General features: G+C 47.7%; 1 protein-coding gene across 10 annotated transcripts in view; it reads right to left on the bottom strand.

Moving 5' to 3' along the window:
- Positions 1-20,216, bottom strand: part of Aopep (aminopeptidase O (putative)) — a 316,057-nt gene that overhangs the window by 16,307 nt on the left and 279,534 nt on the right. For 8 of the 10 annotated variants that reach the window (XR_007105152.1, XR_007105154.1, XR_007105153.1 and 5 more), the window contains one exon: positions 11,341-11,457. The exons of the other annotated variants lie outside the window; for them this stretch is intronic. Coding sequence is in view for 5 of the 8 variants with exons in the window: in XM_047526137.1 (XP_047382093.1) it covers positions 11,341-11,457 (117 nt within the window). In the remaining 3 variants the exon portion in view is untranslated. The remainder of the gene's footprint in view (positions 1-11,340; positions 11,458-20,216) is intronic. 10 annotated transcript variants of the gene reach the window in all.

Below are 20,216 nucleotides of genomic sequence, written 5' to 3'. Positions count from 1 at the left end.
CTTCTGGGAAAGCAGCCCTCTAACCCTGCCTGCCGGTGCCCCTTGCTCCCAGATGCTCTGCACACGGGGCTGCCCTGTGGCCCACACGGGTGCGGCCACCCCATCACGCCTCATCCACACCAGCACCCTCATCAGCAGATGATGCGGTGCTTGGTGCACCCCTCGAAGGCGTGGCCCCGGGAGGCGGCAGGAGCTACAGAGGTCCTCAGGTCACCGGGCGCGTGCCCTTGGAGGGAACCTCAGGACTCCGGCTTTCTCCGTCAGGCGCGTGGTTACGTGCCCCATGCACTCTTGCCAGAGGCCCAAAGCCAGGGCCAACTAAGCACGGAGCCTCTAAAACTGTGAACCAAAACAAACCGTTTCTCATTCTAAGCTGATCACCTCAGCATTTGTTAAGAGTGACAGAAAACTAACAGATTTTTAAGAACTTCAATGTCAGCATTTTCCTTGAAGCTATTTCAAAGAAATCCAATTCTTGGGACTGGGGACGTAGCTTGCTGAGAGAGTGCCTGTTTAGCAAACGAGAGACCGTGAGTTTGAGCAAGCACTGGGGAGGAAAAGAGATCTCTAATGAGAATTCTTCCCGCAGCCTGTTGATTATCTTTGACTAATTTTCCAAAGTGGTTTTCAAACTTTTAAGTATAATTCTTTTTTTTTTTTTTTGGGGTGCTGGGGATCGAACCCAGGGCCTTGTGCTTATAAGCCAAGCACTCTACCAACTGAGCTATCTCCCCAGCCCCCTTAAGTATAATTCTCTAAAGAAAAATGTTATCAGAGTTTGGTACGATGATGCGTGCCTGTAATCCCAGTTACTCGGGGCTGAGGCACAAGGACCCCAAGTTTAAGGCCAGCCTGGGCAACTTAGTAAGACCCCTCTCAATAAAACTCTGAAAAAGGGCTGGGGAGGTGGCTCAGTGGTAAAGCACCTGCCTAGCATGTGAGAGGCCCTGGGTTCAACCCCCAGCACTGCAAACGAATGTGATCTGAAACCCAGGAATAAAGATAGATTGAAGAGCAACTTAAATCTTCCTATCAATCTTTCAATGACTCCAGAATAGTCTCAAGTGTGTGCCAACAGCCTGCAGCCTCGTAACGGGGGGCCTCACCGCGGCTGGCAGGCAGATGGGACCAGCACGTGTGTGGTGACACCAGATGGCATTGCTGGTCCCCAGCACCCACGCTCACTCCAAGGGTCTGACAGGTCCCCTCCCAACTACCTCGACAACCTCTCTGCCCCCACCCTCGCGAGGGCCTCACTGCATCTCCCAGTCACACTGTCCGAGGCTCCTGCGGCCTGCAGGCGATCGCCCCTCGCCATGTGCAGCACACAGCGCCTGCTGGATACTACTTCTGAACAAACGCAGCGCTTCCCCAAACTCAGAATGCTTCCCAGCTACTTTGAAATCATAACGCACAGTTGGAAGCTATAAAATGCTTTGAAGAGAGACACCCATCCTATTTATGACGGGAAGAACTCCCCTTTCTTTTCAGTCCTTTTGATTTTGAAATTTCCTGCTGAAGGGGAAAAAAAAATCTGTCCGGGGAACATGACCTGGGAAGCCCATTAACCCTCATTTGGAGTTCCATTTTATATCTGTAAACAAAGACCAAGGCTCATGGCTTTTTTAAGTTAGTAAGTCGACACTACAATAAACAAACCTGGTTTTTCACTTTGTGTCCTTAAATTAGATTTACTTGGTTTTAAAGCGGGTCACTGCTGGTGAGTGGGGCAGCCTCTGCGAGCGGCGAGCGACAGGGCACGTCCAGGGAGGCACCGGGGCTGGGTGCCTGGCGCGTTGCAGATTCTCGTGAGAGGAGACCACAGCGCCGAGCGCCTCCTGCGGGACGCGAGGTCCACAGACCCCCGGCTTTGCTGCCGCTACGCCCCCACGGGTCCTCAGTCTCAGAGGGTGCATCTGAACCTGCTTTCTGAGTCAAGGGAACCAACCCGGCTTGGCTTGCTGCTGTTGGCCGGGCGAGAGGAGCCCAGGGAGGGTGGAGAGGCCAGCAGGCATCGAGTGGACTCTTGCCAGGGCTGCAGCCGTGTGCAGGGGTCGTCGCAGCGGCACAGTCCCCACACTCCTGGCACGGCCCACTGCGGCCTCGGGCAGATCCCATCCTCCTTCCTCTCCCTGCAGGTGGGCTGTTGTATTTAAAGACATTAACACTATGAAAGGCAAAAAGTAGAGTCCTAGAGCCCGCGGGGGTCCCGCTGAAACAGGCAGCCTGCCTTCCCCTACCCAAACTGCTGGCTGAAGGGCCACCCGCCCAAGGGCAGTCACCAGATCAGGAGACCCTAGCCTCTGCCTCCTTTCCTGTGTCCACACGCAGACACAAGGCCTTCGCTGAGAAGAGGGCTTCTGCTGCTGGCAGAAACGGAGCGGCTACCTCTTCTGAGGAGCCAGCTCTCACCCCGAGAGGCAGCCGAGCCTGCGCTTCTCCCCACAGGGGGACCCGGCTCCGCGGGGCCTCGCCAGGCCTGCCCAGGCAGGCAGTCCCACCGCAGCAGGGAAGTGCCAGGTGTGAGGATGGGCCGGACGGGCAGCCCTTGCCTCCTGGAGCCCTCGGTTCATCAGAAGCATGCTGGTGAGACACGCCACGAGATGGCACGCAAGGACCTGACGTGGGCAGAGAGGACAACCAAGGAAGGGGCTGCGCGAAGGGAGGGAGAAAAGAAACCAGCCAAGGAAGGGGAGCTGCCGAGGCCACTCCAGACACCACGTGTCCCTCGGTGACTCGCCCTTCCTCTAAGGGCTATTTCCTCCAGTACAGGAGCTGGAGAAACAGAAGACAACGCGAGGACAATAACTGCCAGGCTCCCAGCGCTTTGCTGAGACCTCAGATGCCAGCGTCTGCGGGCCCCCGGGCTCTGGGAGTCTGCCCTGGCTGCATCAGGAAGGAAGGCACGTGCTGATTTCCACAGAAAGGACGATTCCGTAAAAGATCCGAGGAGACGAAGAAGGCCTGGTCTCTTAGGCCGCAAAGTGACTTTGAGGTGTAAGGAACTTCTCTGTACTGAGTTCCGTAGACTAGCTTTGCAGGGGCCTGTGCTCCTGAACCATGAAACACGCACACGTGGGCTAAGGAAGAGCTTCTCTTGATAAGTAAAACACTGTGGAAAACAAACCTAAGACCCAGAACACAAGAACTCAGGCTACGAAACCCTGGGAGGAAAACACAGGCCAAGTTTTCATGACCTTGGGCTAGGCACAGTGTTTTAGATTCGACACCAAACACATAAGCGACAGAAGAAAAAATACACCAGACTGATGAAAAGTCAAAACTTCGGGGCTGCAAAGGATACCTGAAGAGTGCGAAGACGACCCGAGGAATGAGACGGCTATTTTAAAGCAAATCACAGCCGATAAGGGACTTTTATCTGGACTAAGAACTATTTTAATGCAATAATAAACAAGTCAATTTAAAAATGAGCTGAAGGTCTGACCAGGCGTTCTTAAAGAAGAAACACAGACAGTGAACAAGTTCATGGAAACACGCCCCACATCATCAGTCAACAGAAAAAGACAAACGAAAACCACCACCAGGTGTCGCTGCACATCCCGAGGCCATCTGAAGCAAAAGACAACAGCAAGTGTCGACAAGGACGTGGGAACACGGTGCTGGCGAGGACCGAGAATGGGAGGGCCAAGCCTGGCGTCTCCCAGAAGGGTGGGGCCCTAGCAACTCGGGGAAGAAAGACATTTTGGTAATTTTTGGCAAAATGAGACTTCTATTTGAGGGCGTTTAAGGTACATTTTATATTTGAATATAATTCAACTTACAGTGTGAAAGGTGACAGCGGTATTTAAAAAGTCGACTGTGGGGTTTCTGGAGTGGATCTCTGAACAGAAACCTAATAAAGACAACGTAAACTACTGACTGAGCTCTAAGGAACCCAGAAGCACCACCACCATCAACGAGACCCTACCCTGCTCAAGCTAGAGAACTCTGGAAATAAAATGAACATGAGACAGAGTTGGCTTCTTGATATATGGGAAGAAGAAAACCAGGGCAGTATAAATCTCCTCATTTTTTTCATAAAAATTGCAGACTCAGGGGCTACACACACATAGAGAGCAGTAATGCCCTGAGATCCTCAGGTCACTGGAAGATTGAAGCAGCTGCTAAACACTATGGAAGAAGCAAGGAGCCGGCTTGCGACCAGGATCAGGAGATGCCAACCCTCCTGGTGCCTGCTGAGTCTGCAGATCAGCCCCTCATCAAACTGTGTCTTTCTTACCAAACTCCACACTGATGATGTGAAGGGCCCTTTTGAGAAAAATAAACTAGATTATGTTGCCTGTGGCTCATTTTATTCTTTACCTTCATTCATTTCACAACAATTTCATTAGCTACAACAAACTGTGACAATTCTTGGTTAATAAAACACAGTCCTTCATCTCAGGAACGACAAAGAAATAATAATCTTAAAGATGTAAGTTCTTTACTTTTGTCATTTTAGATGAGTTTTTAAAAAAATCCCCTTACTGCCATGCGATGGGGGCTCTACTTGCTGTGTGTGGGCTTTCCACAGAAGTCCCAAGGGCACAGACTGAGTATCAAGGAAAAGAAGGAACACTGAGGGACCTTTCTAACTTTGAGGGAATGTTCCAAAACACCGATTAAATGCCTCATAAACCAAATATAACCAAGAAAACTACACAAATATAACTAAAGAATCACCTAAGAACTTGTTTGTTCCCACATCGAAAGGGGCATGTGATTAAAAAGGAAGACAGTCTAAAGCAACTAAGGAGAACTGCTCCAACCCCCCTTCAATCCACAGCCACCCAGCTTCTAAAAATCCAGAACAGGGAGCACAACACCACGTCAGGAGACAGCTGGACCCCTCGCAGGCCATCCTGGCTCTCTGTGCGCTGCTGGGGATGGAACCAAGCCTCACACACCCGGGCAAGTGCTCTGCCCCCGAGCGGCATCTCCTGCCCCATCTTGGCCTTTTTAAAAACTGATATGAAGCCACACTGCCTCTGGCCCACATCCCGAAGACTCACTGACATCTGGCCTCTTGATCTGCAGCTGAACCTGACTCCATCCGGGGACCAGGAAGCCAGCCCCTTTGCACCTACAGCCATGTTCTGACCAACGGCCTCCGGCTGTTATTGGGACCTGCTGGGCAGAAGTGGCATCAGGGACGGGGCTGGTGCCCTGGCACTGCTCCCACTTAGAGGACTGAGTGGGGCACAGTGGGGGCCGAGCCCATCACAGGGGCAGACACCAGCAGAGCTGCGGCCTGTGCCTTCCTCCTTGTGCCACTCAGGGTTTGCGATAAGGCAGACAGAGGAGAGAGTCTGAGTTCAGGGCGCTGCCCTTCAGCCCTCCGCAGAGCATCCTGAGCTGGAAATAGGGCTCAAGGCATCCAGTACGTCAAACCTGTCCCCGGAGTGAAACCAGCCTCCTCTTCATAGCTGGATGCAGGAAAAAACACAGGGCCGGGAGCTGTGGGCGTAGCTCCGCGGCAGAGCCTGCCTGGCACACGTGGGCTCGATCCTCAGCCAGCATAAAAGTGAATAAATTAAATAAAGGTGCTGTGTCCACCTACAACTTAAAAAAAAAAAGGCACCAGGGAAGACAAGGGAAACAGGAGCTGAACTGTCGGGAACACCCTCCCGACACCCTCACCTCCATGGAGGAAGGAGTCCAGCCCTGAAGGCATGAGCAGAGCACAACTAGAACCCGTCCCTTTACGTGCGTCAGGTCTGTTGGCCGGGAGCTCCGAGTGACAGGAATCACATTTCTGGCCCACATGCAACTCAGAAGGAAGCACGAGAGCTGCTGGCCTACCTGCTGCGTCTGATTTCAAGCAACTGCTGCGGCACCTTCTTTCCAAGAAACGCCGAGTTCTCTTAGTATATTAAAGCACAAGCACCCTGCCTTACGGAACCCTGCCACAGAGCACAGGAGGCAGTGGGCGAGGGTTCTTCAGCCACGGCCACGTGGGGAAAGGCCTGTGAGGCTGGCTGGCTGTCCACTGGCAGTCAACCTTGAGAGTGTCCTTTTCAGACAAGAATGCGGACAGATCTGGCGGGGTTCCTCCGCATGACTGGTAGAACAGGTTTGTCCTTCTTTACCAAGCCGCTCCCTGGGCTGACTTGCTACTACTCGTCCTTCCACGTGAAAATCCTGTGTCTTCACCTCTGCCAAGTTACATCTCCTGGGTCCCTGGGAAGGGTACTGTGGGCTCGGCATGGCCTCTACCTGTTGTCAGCCACCTTTCCACTCATGACACTGCTCTAACCCAACTGGCAGGCATATTGCTAAAGGAGAATTTTAAAAACTGCCCTTTGTCAATCAGCTTCTTTGCAACTGTCAGTGGTTCTAACAGGAGACTTTGCCCCCTGGTGGACACTGGCAAGTCCTAGAGATGCTTTTGAGAGCCCCAATGGGGAAGAGCGGGACCTGCTGCTGGCAGCTCAGAGGCAGAGAAGCCAGGGGTGCTGAACATCCCCAGTGTGCAGAAGAGCCCTCCACAAAGATTTACTTAGTCCTAGACGTCAAAAGTGCTGAGGCTGAAGAACCAGGTTTAGCCACTGAGCCACAGACCAGGGATTCTGTGGCCAGATGCAGAGCAAGTCCAACAGTGGGGTTGCCTACTAGGAGTAGCTGCACGGAACCCACATCTGGCACCTACTAGGAGTAGCTGCGCAGAACCCACATCTAGCAACAGGATGTTTTTCCCCCTTTCCTTCTGCTAGTCCTCACTTAAAAGGCAGGATAGAGCTGAAGAATAACATCAATGTCGTTTCAGCTAAAGAACAAAACTGTCACTTCAGACCAGATGAGAAAATGTCACGGAAAGCATGGGCATGTCAGCTGGGGGTGTGTTCAGGAGACGAGCAGGCGCCCAGAACGTGAGGCCCTGGGTTCTACCCCAGCTGAGGCAACCCCCTAAAAAACAAACAAAGCACCCCACAGGAGCAAACCGCAAGCACTCCGTTTCCCGAGCACTCTCCTAGGTGCGCTCTCGACTCCTGTTAATAGCCCCATGAAGAAGGTATTTGTGGCTCCATCTTAATCCTGAGGAAGTCAAGGCTGCGGAACCTTGACAAAGCCCCCAAGGGCGGGGATTAGGAGAGCGAGTGAAAACCCTGAAGTCATCCCATATAGCATTTTTCAAACTGTGGGCTATGATCCATTAGTAGACCATAAACTCAATTTATGTCGTAATGTACACTTCTAGAAGAAAATGAAACAGGATGAAAAAATTTCATGAAATTTTTCCAGTTGGCTGTGGTAAAAAACAAATAAAGCCCCGCCAAACCCTGCGAGTAAGGCTGAGGCACTGTTTTGTTGATGAGGGAACGGGGCCAGAGGAAGGGGCGATGTGTCTGCAGTCACCAGCCGGGACCCGAGTCCAGCTGGCTGCTGAGACCAGCCGTTAGCCGTTAGGTGCTTGGCCTGAGCGTTTGGAGATCAAGAAATGGAAGAGCTGCTTGAGATGCACATGAGCAGGTCTCATCCTCCCCTCTCGTGGGGCCATGTGGAGGGACCCCAGAGCCCTCTTGCTCCCATCTACTCCAGGTGGTCTCTTCCTTTAGCCAACAGCAAGTCCCCTACTCAGTGAGATGAACTGAAGTTGGTCTATCCCAAAGTTAATTTTCTGAATGAACATCTCACTGAAACACAGAGCGGACCTTCGCAACAGTGGCCATCTTTTTTTTAAGCCAGACAAGATGACACACTGCCATCTCTTACCTTCGGGAGCAGTGCTGGGAGATGCTGCTGCCGTCATGCCCCCAGCGTGAAGTATGCTCTGTCAGGCCCCGAGGGTCACATGACAGTTAGTGGAACCCCACAGGGGAAAGAGGTCACATGGCCAATTCCACGGAGCTCGTCACTACCGTGGGGTGGTAAGACTTGAGGCAGACAGGGAATTCACTATTTAAAAAGGGGTCTTGAAAAACGCTTTTTGACCCAGAATCATCTGTTTATATTTTCAATCTTCAATTGAGCAAAGCATTAAAAAACTGTGGATGAGGCACTTCTATGGAGTAAATTTCCATTTGACTCATCCTTCCTGAGCAAAGGGACGCGGCACAGGTTGGCCATTCTGTGACTCCGTCACCTTCGCTTCCCAGACGAGAAAAGCGAAGGTGCCCTGCTGTGCCCCACCCTGCAAAGTGCGTAAGGGAGAGCGGCCCCAGGCTTACTCCTCCCTCCTCCCATCAGTCCTGGGGGTTTCTCCCTCACAACCTGGACACGTGGTGCATCCACCTCAGAGCTGAGCTGCATGTTCACACAACACAGGATGCGGGCACAGGGAGGGCAGGGCCCCGACGCCCATCCTGCGACAGTGTTCCCAAGGCTGCTCCCCAGCCCGGCAGGGCACACTGCTGCGGTGGGAGCAGGGGTAGCACAGCCACTGGGAGCGCAGAAGAATTCGCAAGAAGCTTCTTGTGGGACCACGTGGTTTCCCGCACGTGTGCACAGGAGGGAGGGGTGGCCAGAGAGAGGACATGCAGGAGCCGAAGCGACCTGGGCGTAGGACGGGTTTCCCACAGTCGCACAGCAAGGACATACTATGTCAAGAACCTGCCACCGAAGCAGCAGCAGGACTCTGCAGCACACTCTGCAGGAGGGGCACAGGCAGCGGAGCCGGGGGCGCTGGGCAGTGCAGGAGGCAGCAGGCCCCTCCTGGGAACTGAGGTCGTGCCCAGTCAAAGGAGCGAGAGAAATGCTGCCAGGTCACAGCACCCCTGCTGAGAGGCCCTCGTCCAGGCTGCCCTTTCTGAACGTCTCACTCTATCCCATGGTGCCAGAGGCCCCACTCCTGCTGGAAACCCCTCCAGCCTGCCACACCCATCTCTGTGGCCACCTTTCAAATGCTGCTACTTATTCCACCTTGAAGAGCCCCGATAACATGGCGAAGAACTACTCCTGCTTACCAAGCTGGGAGGTGCCACGCCAGAGTTCTCTGGGCCTTCCCAAGTACCGATTCTGTCTCGCAAGAAGTGTCTACCACTTACAGTAAAAGCAGCTGATTGTCTTTAACTACTTCCTGCTAATCAGTGTCATGACAAGTCACATTTAACTAATAAAATTTCTAAATGACACTGTGGATGTCCAAAATCCTGCTGCTTTCCTGGTTCAAGTGACACTGCATGGAAACTTCGCAGTAAGATAAGTGTCAGTGTGACTAATGACACACGAGGACCTCGAGGGCCTGGGCTGGAGGCACAGTAGTAGGATGAAATCCCAAATGCACACAGTGGCCACAAGGCCCCCTGACCTCAACCCCACATGGGCCAGCACAAAGGTCGACATATATGTGTTTTCGAATAGCTTTAAAAAATAATAGGAGAAATGAGAGCTACTCATGGTCAACATTTGGGGGGCTCGAGGCGCCGGGTCTGGGGTTTAGCTGGCATACAGCTGTGCTGCTCGCTCGCATCGTCCGCAGCAGCTTTCCTACAAGGCCAGCAGAGTGAGGTCTGGTAGAAACTGAGCGGCCTGCACCGTCAGCCACCCGGTCCTTCATCAGAGGCTTAGCCGTGGCTCATCTCGGCGCACGCCAAGTCCACGCCACCGTGCTTGTGTGGGCTCTGTACGGCCAGCTCCTCATCGTAGGTCCTGACTTGATGCCACTTTCTGAGTGTCCCTTCCTGAACACTGTCTAGAGAAGCCTAGCCCAACATCTCCCCATGTGTCTCCTTCAGGACTCAGCCGCTGGCCTCTCGTTCCCTCTGCAAAGTCAGGGGAATCTGAGTTTCTTAAGGACAAGTGCGTCTGTGCACACACTCCTGTTCCAGTCCCTAGGCACCATGTGTGACCTGCACAGAGTCACACACGGGGCCGTGCTGCAAGCAGGATCTAAGCAATAGACAGTCCTGTCTCTGGCAACATGATATGATTTATGAGATGTAAAACAAGCAACTAGATAAAACCTGCTGTCCTTCTCAAAGGTTTAAGAGGTTATATATAACAACTAAACCGGGCGGTAAGTTAAGAACAGGATATGTCTTATGCCAAAAGGAAGAGGGAAAACAGGGTCTAGCACCTCGTGGCTTCCGGGCATGGAGGGACAGGTGCCCAGCGGCTGCTCTGGCCCTCGTGCCCTGGTCTGTGCCGGCCTGTGCAGAAGCCTGACATTCCAGTGGCATTCAACCCCCATTAAAACATAGTTTAATGCCTATAAATAGGAAGGTCTTTTAAACACTAATTAAAAATAACAGTCTGGCATTTAGAAATCCTATAAACAAAACTCTAAGAGCTGAAATAAACAGCAACAGTTGCACTTCTGACCTATCCTCAGGTGGGTAAAAAGCTGTGAGTGTCTTCTCTGCAGTCTTGTAATTGCTACTGAATTTATGGAGCTGTGAAATGTATAACAATGATGTCCATCTGACCTTTTAGTTAATCAGAACTGGCTGGTCTCAATTAGCTCCATTTTAATGAAATTCATTGTCAGTATTTCATTCAACCCAACAGACCTAAAAAAATCATTTCAAAAAAATATATTCTAACGAACAGGGAGAAAATGAAATATTTTGCTCTTTTATATAATACCTTCAATCTCCATTGTGTATTTTACACTCACAAAAAATCCCAACTCAAAAGAGCTACATTTTAAGTGCTCAAGGGCTACAGGTGGCTCATGGCTGCTGTACTGAACTGCACAATGTTAAATGTTCAGTTATTTTCACCTGAATGCAAACAAAACTTGCTTGTGTTTTCTGTAGAGTTTTATAGAAAATAGCTCTTCTCTTTGAGCTCTTGTGTTTTACTTAAGATGACTAAATACACAGAATATTTATCATTTTATATTTTTGAAACCTGGAATTCATCTTAGGATTCCTATCACATTCTTCCCAGTAAGCTAAAAGATATTAAGAAGCACGTCACATTGCTTTCCCACAAGCATCCAATTTTACTTTTAAAACCATGGCTGCTAGATTCAGTTCTCATTTCCTTTCCACATGGCTCCTTCCTGTCCTAACTGAACACAAGCAAGACGCCTGGACACATCTGAGCCAAGTTTCCTTAATGTGCAACAGGACGGCGCCACAGATTCAGGAGCACCCACCCTGCCTGCTCATTCTTTTAAGGGACTATGTCCACTTTTATGATTTAAGGAGGAGGGAGGGAAACCTAGGACCTCAAAATACTCTGGTGACAGGCACAGCACAATGGGAGGGTCCTGCTGCAGCGAACACAGGGGTGGTGCAGTCCCCCGTGGCTTCAGGCCCCTGCTCTCCGCTCAGAGCAAACACGGACTCTGCTTCGCTGACGAAGCGGTAGCTTCCCCGGCTCGGGACTGCCTCGGCATTGGTGGCCTGCATCGCCCGCCATCAGCAGGGATCCGCGGTTGAAGCCTCTGGTTACCTCTGCATCCTGCTCCTGAAGGTGGTAGGTCTTCTGGAGGCTCTGCAGAGTCTGGGGGTTCAGAGTCTTCTGCTCCAGAAGATGCTCCAGAAGCAAGACCAGCTGGTCTGGAAGGAGCTAAGGGTGAAACATAACAGCCTGTGAATAAGCCATCCCGCTGACGGGAGAGTAAACCCACGCATTCAGAACAAGATGGCAAACCCAAGGTGACCTGGATACTCTCAGTCATGCCTGAAACACAGGAAGACTGTGGTAGAGCCCTAGGGCTGACCCTGTCTGCAGCCCCTAAGACACTGCATTCTGAGGTCTGAGGAAGTCAAGTTTTTTGTGGCTTTCCATTTCAGGTATAGACTTTAGAGCAGATCAAAATGATATTGATCAGCTGGGTGCTGTGGTGCACACCTGTAATTCCAGCTATTCAGGAGGCTGAGGCAGGAGGATTTCAAATTCTGGGCCAGCCTCGGCAGCTTAGCAAGACCATGTCTTAAAATTGTAAAGATTAAAAGAACTGAGGATGATGTAGCTCAGTGGTAGAGCACCCCTGAGTTCAATCCCTAGTGAGTCCCCCCAAAATAAGGGAGAAAAGTGCTTGTCTTAATAAAATATTATTTTGGTTTATGAGATTGGTGGCTTCAGGGCAAGTATGCACCAAGAACCTGTCATCTGGCCTAGACAAAGATTCAAGAAGAATGTGAGGCAAACACATGGAAGCTTAAGAGAAATAAGAAGCAGTTTCAGATTTCCTTTTGAGCCATAAAAACCTGCAAACATACCTGCTGCACTCAGAAATAAAGAGCATATAATGATAACAATTACAGTGTCTCATAATCCCTGCATTAAAAAACTAAGTTCATAATACATGACACTTTGTGTGTGTGTGTGTGTGTGTGTGTGTGTGTGTGTGTGCGCGCGCACGCGCGTGCTGGGGATTGAACCCAGGGCCTTGTGCATGCAAGGCAAGCACCCTACCAACTGAGCTACATCCCAAGCCCCACATGACACTTTTTTAAAGGTTGCACACATAGCTATACAGTGGTGCACATGCACACAAAGTCATCCATATTCCTAAGTTTTCACACAGGACAGGTCAACAAGTACCACCAGTTATGGGCAAAGGGAGGAAGAAGTCTTTATGTGGTAAAAAGAAAAAGAACAATTTGTGAGTAAACAATATTTGTGAAACCCAAGAATGGAGGATGTGAGGCTGTCGTGCTAAGCTGCGGCCTGCGTGGGAGGCAGGCTGGACAGTCCGCAGGGCACCGGGGGAGGAGAAGCAACTCAAGATATACCATGCAGGAACTGAAACACCTTTACTCTACCATCAGAGTTCTAGAAATCACTACCACAAATCCCACCGTTCTCTGTGCTTTGAGCTTCTCTCCACCCGCTGCTTATGCCCAGAAAATCCTCGTCAACAAACCAAAATTTACAAACCTGGAAGCCAGTACCAGATCAGCAGAATATTCTTAAGAACACCTGGATTTTAAATGCCACTTTGTTACTCAAAAGAAATTTTACAAATCACTGGCTTCTCTCCCTATCCCTGTCTTTCTGTCCCCAAGTGTGCACTCTGCCCTCCCCACCAGCCCACACATGCATGTGCACTCTCTCCTAAAGTGAGCACGAGGGAAATGAGCATGTAAGTTCACAAAGAAAGGCATTTCCTATGTTTTCTCGCCTCACCTGTCTGAGTTCTAATGGACGTCCCCTTCCAACAGAGAGCAGCGGGCACCTTACTTGGCTCTCGTGGGTATTCACTTTGTGATACGCCATCTGACACTCACGCTGCAGATGGTCTCCCAGGCTGACGGGGGAAGCAAGGTGTCTGTGGCATCATCACATTAGGATTAACAGTGACCTGCCAGGGCCAAAACAAGGACTCCAGGAAGGACTAACATTTCCTTTCTTGAGAAGTCACACGACTGTAAGATGCTTTAAAGATCAAGTTACTGCATTACTACTAACACAAACATCAGTCTGCCATTTTCTACAGGTTTAGATAAAAGTCTACTTCTACAATATCAAAAGAAGTCTGCTATTATTTTAGAGAAAAGACCAAATCCAGACTCGCAGCCTTTGATGAGCTCCCCCCGCATGTAAGCATGGGTGAGGAAGCTTTGCACCCCTGCTGACTGGGGCCCCTCGCTGAGATAGTTCTCTGCCTGCCTCCTTAGTCCCTCCTGCCATGGCTCCAGATCCTCCAGTGAAGCCCAGGTCCTGACTGGCACTGCACCCTGGCTCTCTTCTCTGCCACCCACCAAATGTGACAGTAACTTTCAACGTTCCACAGGAGGCTGCCCTGGAAGCCGGGCTGGGGGCTGTTTTCCCGAGGTCATGCCCAGGCCTCTGCAGCGCACCCCCTCTGCAGAGGCTCCCTTTCTCCCCCTAGAAGGCCCTCCTCAACCCACTCCACTGCTCTGTCTCTCCATTATTGAAGTGTCCCACTGTGGCCTGGCCTGAGGCCCCTTGCAGAAGTAGCCCGCCTCTGGAGGCTGGAGGTAAGAGGGACAGAAGACACTCCAGAGACAAGAAAGAACCTCAGAAACAGGGCAGATAAAGCCAGACTGAATCAAAGTGACCCAGCCTGCCCTGCACCTCAGAGGCACTGTCACCATTTCCAAAGACAGCCAGAGGGACAGTGGCTTGATGTTAAGGCCCCCCAGACACACAAGGCAGGCTTCTGGGAAGGGGCCAGCCCACAGGATCAACTCTCGGCACTAACAGGCCTGATCCGGCACAGAGCACCCATCACCAGGGGATTGGGCGATATTTGCTAACTAAATACAGCAGGAACCAGCCCTGCCAATTTGCAGAATTACAGAGAAGGAAAGAGCAGAAAGAAAAGCATCTCCCTATCATGTGCCTGTGCTTACAATGAGGCCTATTGTTAGAGCTCAGTTTGAGACCCACAGAGGAAAGGAGTCCCTGAGTGAGACAAATGGCCTCAACTTATTCCAACCAGGTTCAACCAATAACACACCTTCAGTTTAAAAATCAAAGCACTGCTCATATACAAATCCATCAAAATGCCTGGGTTCACACTCCTGTGTCTCACAGTTTCCCTCCCAACAGAAAATGCACACACCTTCACACTGAAAGAGAGATGAAAGGGTCACTGGAAGCTTTTGTTTCCAAATTTTATGCAATGGAGATATTTAAAGTTAAGCCCCCTGCCTTAAGACAGATGGCAGAGACAGAAGGGAGGGGGACCTTCAGGGTTCTTTCTGAAGTTTAACCAACTCTCACTGGAAGGAGGAACTGAATAAGGTGCACATCCCTTCAGGTGTCTGCTGTCCTTCAATAGGCGCCCAAGACGCTGCTGCAAGAGCCAGCGAGTCCAGACTGAAGCACTCCTCCACAACACCGGGAGACGGTGCCGACTCACGTGCAGAAACGACTCCGTAAACAACTCCGTTCTCAACTGTAACTCTAATTCCAAGGGAAGATGTGGTTTCTAAACAATGAAGAAAGTAGACAATGGCTGATCTAATGCTGTTGTATGCCTCAGACAATATAAGTAATTCGGCATCTTTCATTCACAAATAAGTAAACATGACATATTTTTTTAAAAAAAGATGGGATTACAGATCTTGAAATGATGATTTTAATATTCGCTTTAATGCAAAAATGTTTTAAGTGGTTACATTTTAATATAGTAAATTTCCCTTTATAAAATAAAATTTTGCTCCCTGTAAAGCCACCAATGATGATAAAGGATGATAAGTCAAAACATTTGCAAAGCAACTGTGCTCAGAGGCAGTCCAGGGAGGGACCCGCCCTGGCAGCTGGCACAGGGCAAGGGGAAATGCTATGTGGCTCATTCCACTCCCACCCACGCAGAAATCAAATTCAATCTCACATGACTTCCAGGCCAACTGTTTTAATACAGCAGTACTGCGGGAGACAGACATGGCTTTAGCCGTCTGGCCTGATGGAGAAAAATAAAGTAGGTCTCAGCATTATCTCTTAAGAAAGCAGGGCCTTTAGACATTACAGAATGAACCTGCTTTTATTTCTGGAGGTCTAACAGTGCTTGAACCCAAGTTCAACAGCGGACGAAAATAAAGGTCCTTCCTTTCTTTGCACAAACTAGGAATTCATGATGGGGTGATTATCTTTTCCATATGGAGACCAGTTCAGTATTTTAAAAATGCATCTGCCTTGCAAACTTAGACAAAATAAGACTATGGGGTGCCAAAGTCATGTGGGTACTTGAAAGAGAACTACACAGGACTGTAAAACACACTCCAATGAATGCAAGAAGAAACTGCTGAAGGCGGTCAGTCAAGTACAAACGCTACTTGTTAAGGATTTCAGAAGTCTGTATTCTTGCCATAAATATGGAAGATTTCACAGTTGTTAATTACTGAGACGTGCACAAACAAAAAAGTCTACTTCTATTTTTCCCAGTCGACTTAAGAGTTGAGACACGCTGCACAACTTTGAATAGTTTTAAGAAGTTTTTACAGACTCTTGGAAAGGAAATACGAATTTTCCAAACCCACCCTCCTAACCTACAAGCTGTACAAAGAAAACAAACCCCGACTCTCCCAGAAGCCTCTCGCTGCTGTCATGGGGCATCACTCATCTGAGCTCCCGACAGACCACCCACGCAATTGAGGCCCTGCGTGGCTCTTCCATTAGCGCCACGCGCGGGCCAGCTCACCTCCTGGATCAGACTCCACGGTCGCGCCTCACAACTGAGCTTCCACAGGCCAGGGCCGTAAAGAGGGACCAGCTCGCACAGCCACCCCGGCCCCACGAAAGCCCAGCTGGCGGTGGCGGGCTGCAGCTGCGCACGCGCGCGCGGAGCCAGGCGCGGTGCGGTTCCCAGAGAGAACGACCGACGGTGGCGTGAGTTCTATTATTACCCCATTATCACTCTGGGATCTGTGCCTAAATGAAGCATGCTTCCTCCCTGATGCTATTTCCTTTTATCCTGGCTGGAGACTAAAAGCGGATCAATGGGGGCAATACATATGATGTCACTTCAATTTATAGCGACAGCCTCCCCCTCTTTCAGTCTGTCTGAAACACACAGAAAGATCAATTCTTCCCAAAAATGGTTAAAAAATGCTTAGGGAGCGTCCGTCTCCCAGAAAAGCATTCTCTGCTATATTTGTCTATGTTACTACGGCAGGAACTGTTTACATGGAACAAAAACAGAAGAAACGGGGGAGGGAGAAAAATCTCCAATACTCCTGAATGCTGGAGACTTGCTGGCTGAAATTCAACACAAGCAGAGGCCAAACCAGAATGAAAGCAGCTAACCTTTGAAAGTCACATGCACAAGGCCTTCAGAAGAAAAGGGTGCAAGGGAGATCGCCTTTGCCCCTTGGATTAAGAAGGTGATCTTGTAGATATGAAATGTCTTTTGTTTTTATAAGGCTCCCTTAAATCCAAGTGAATTCCTTGCCACTTCCCAGAGAGCACACCCACCACCCTAGCAGACCCTCGGACCACCCCCATTGTCCACAGGTGCAGGAAAAGGAGTCTCCATTCCACAGTACCCTCATGAAAGTGACAAGAAAGCTCTTCTCAGGACAGTAGACGGTACTTAGGAAAACAAATCATCTTTCGTTGTTGCTCTAAACCAAATAAAACAAGTAAAAACCTCTGCACCAAATACATTTCTCACAGCAATGGGGCAAAATTAAGATAAAACTGATGAAGTTCCTGAAAACAAAAATGGAAGAGTTCTCATTCCTTGTAACGCCCCCCAAAACAAACATAATATGTGAGGTCAAGTGCAGCTGTGGTCTTCATGACGTCAAGGTGCTCTTCTTTCTATTCTGTAATTTCTGAATGAACGTTTCTAAGTAACAGAAACAGGCAGTCCAGAACCATGTACACAGGCACACAGCTGCCCAGCAGCCAAGTCAACCAGGGTATCATGACAATTAAAGTACATCAGTCTATATCAGTATCTTGCACAGAAGGAAAACAACAACTGGATTGAATTGCTACTGAAAACAAAATTTATAAAAGAAAAACTGTTCTTTACATGTTGATGCAGAAAGCACACTTTAAAGAATTGCCAAAATGGAAGATTAGAAATCTACACTGTTCATATCACTTCAGGGACACAAAATTGGATCTGCAAGCAAATGAAGGTCATTGAATAAGAGAATAATTTTCTTTAAAATAAAGAAAGCAATCAATAGGGATAAATTATCCCAGCAGAATAAGTTATGTGTGATTTACCAAACATTAGGGAGTATAGTATCCATAGTCAAATTTCAGAAGGAAAATTAGAGCAGCAGCAAATATTCACATAATTCACGTCAAACAGGGAAAGAAGCATATTATATTTCTGGAAATTTTTCTAATAGCTACCGTTTAAAAAGACTACTGCATTTTTGAGACATGATTTGGTCACAGAACTTCCAAAACTGGCACCACAGGATTAAAACACAGCAATATTAGCAAAGAGCATCTGAAATAATTTATTGGCATAGATCAGTCTCATGTTTCCAGATTGCAAAGGTCAAATTTTCACATGCTACTATTTTCTTGACTTTTGCTGAAAGTGTCACCCAACTGTATGCAATCTGACACAAAGCACATTACTTAAACTATATAAAATGAAGTGGTCTCGTCAACTGGCTCTCTTGTAACCATGTGCATGCTAATATTTTATGTTATTACACATTTTGGGAAGGAAAGCACTGAGAACACTCAAACTGAACATTTCCAAGCACTTTGTAAGAGACGCCTGTCACTCTCACGACTGTCCCCCGCCTGCAATCTGCCAGACCAATTACAATGGGGCCACAGGGAGAACATTCTGCATCTGAACTTTATGGGTCTCAAGAAAATCATCACTCAAGAAAAAGAAATCGCAAACTCCTAAGAGCCTCAGGCTATTCACTCTACCCCAACGACAACGCATGTTCAAAAATGACTTACTTAAGGATTTCCAAAAAATCACAACACTTTGAAATATTAGAGAACACTTCTAACTTCACTTGTATTTGCATTTTTTTCACTGAAATCTGCTTTTTTTGCTTTCCTGAGAACAATGCTTTTTCCTATGCTGATAGTATATGTAACACCTAATGTATTAGCTTTTTTTTTTTTTTTACAAACCTGAGTTCCTAATTTATAAAATAACATTTTCAAACTCCACATATGAATACATACTACCTTACGACAGACACTCTATAATCCAGCACATGAAAATACTATTATTGTCAAAACTGTCAGTTAGTTCTTAGTGGAAAATGGCAAATAGTCACACAACAGAATAGCATGCAGCCACTGAAAAGAATGGAACTGGGCTGTTTTTGTGATATAGTGAGACAGCAAGAAATGTTATTGGTGGGGCGAAAGGTTCAGAATAGAATCAACAGAATCCAAACCTTATGTAAACAACTTTCTAAAGAACAGAAATCAAGAACTCTTTCAGTTAAATTTCCTGAGTCACTTACACAAGTCACCTGGTTCTTTTCTTTTTTCCTGCCTCCAGTTTAAGCAGAAATATTCTTCTTAATTACTGCTACAAATATTCCCTAATAATTTACTTAATGGAAGAGAAGGATATACTTTATGAAGAAGTTTATTATTGCAAGCTAATCTAAGGGCACAGAAATGTATAAAGAAAGTGCTGAGCTACCAACCTGGGAACTAGGGGCTCTTCTGAAGTAGGTGCAGTTAGTTAACAGAACAGGCAGATCTTCCAGTATCGTGTGCACCAAAACCAATCAGGGCTCCCTAGCCACAGTCATACCAGCATTTAAAAGTAACACATACCTCGAAAGTTCTGTTTCAATACTTCTCCATGCCAAGATGAATGCCAACACTACTAAATACAAAAATTAGTTCTGTGCAATCAACACTAAAAAAATTGGGAGCATATTAAATTTTCCAAGTGCCTTGTTGATCTACACAAAGCACAGCAGTAGTCACATGCTCAGTTTTATGTTGTCTTTTATAACATCAATATCAATATTTTCATATTTTCCAAGGGAAAATACAGTAACTGTAATTTCATTCAAACCCAGAATTTTCCTCTAACTTTGTTATTCCATATGTCAAAAGTAGATAGTCTATATGAGATTATTCATTATAAATTTAATATTTTTAGTAAATAATTATATCAATGCAGATTATTCTTTCCAACATTTGGTTCAATTTATTTTATATAGCCCCAAGTTCCTGGTGAAAAGTAATAGAAACCATGCACAAAATTACTGTTTATATATGCATAAGCAGGGATAAATAATCAGTCTGAAAAGTGTTTTTTTCCCTCTAAATTACAAGTGTTAGCAAATGAGAAATAAAATAAGCTCTCAGAAAATATCATCTTTAGAATCAAGAAAAACTAGGATTCTCCAGTTTAAATAGGGATAACTCAAACAAAATTATTTTTTAACTTCTATAAAAGAAGGTATGTTTTAAAGTTCCTTGTAAATTGAAAGTGGATCTTGCTCACTTCAAGTGACATCACCCCTAGGTGTGGCAGTCAAATGCTCAACAAACTGAGGGGAGTGAAGGGAGTGACATGGTGGCAACATCTACAAGGACAGTATCAACACACTCCAGTGGTTTACATGAATCTGTCCAAAGTCATTTTACAGAGATGCACGTCAAAATTCAGACCAGAAGTGATTCTTACTTCTAAACTAGAACGAAGCCAAAAGATAAAATTCAAACTGTCAACCTAAAAAGTTTTATAGATATTTTGTACAGTAACAGAGCTGGTTCATAGTTTTTCATATTTTAAAATGTAATGGCAAAATATCTGTCCATTAATGTAATGGTGGCTCCGTTGTACGAGGGTCCTAAGAGTCTATTGTGTTCTATGTGCAAAAACTTAATACTATCTCTTAGAGACACCTGTTCTTTTGCTCTCCATTATCTCACTGTTAAAACTT

This window comes from Sciurus carolinensis, chromosome 15 (genome assembly GCF_902686445.1).
Source record: "Sciurus carolinensis chromosome 15, mSciCar1.2, whole genome shotgun sequence".
Taxonomy (NCBI): Eukaryota; Metazoa; Chordata; class Mammalia; order Rodentia; family Sciuridae; genus Sciurus; species Sciurus carolinensis.
Note: the sequence above shows the minus strand (reverse complement) of the source record. Positions and strands in the feature narration are given on the sequence as shown.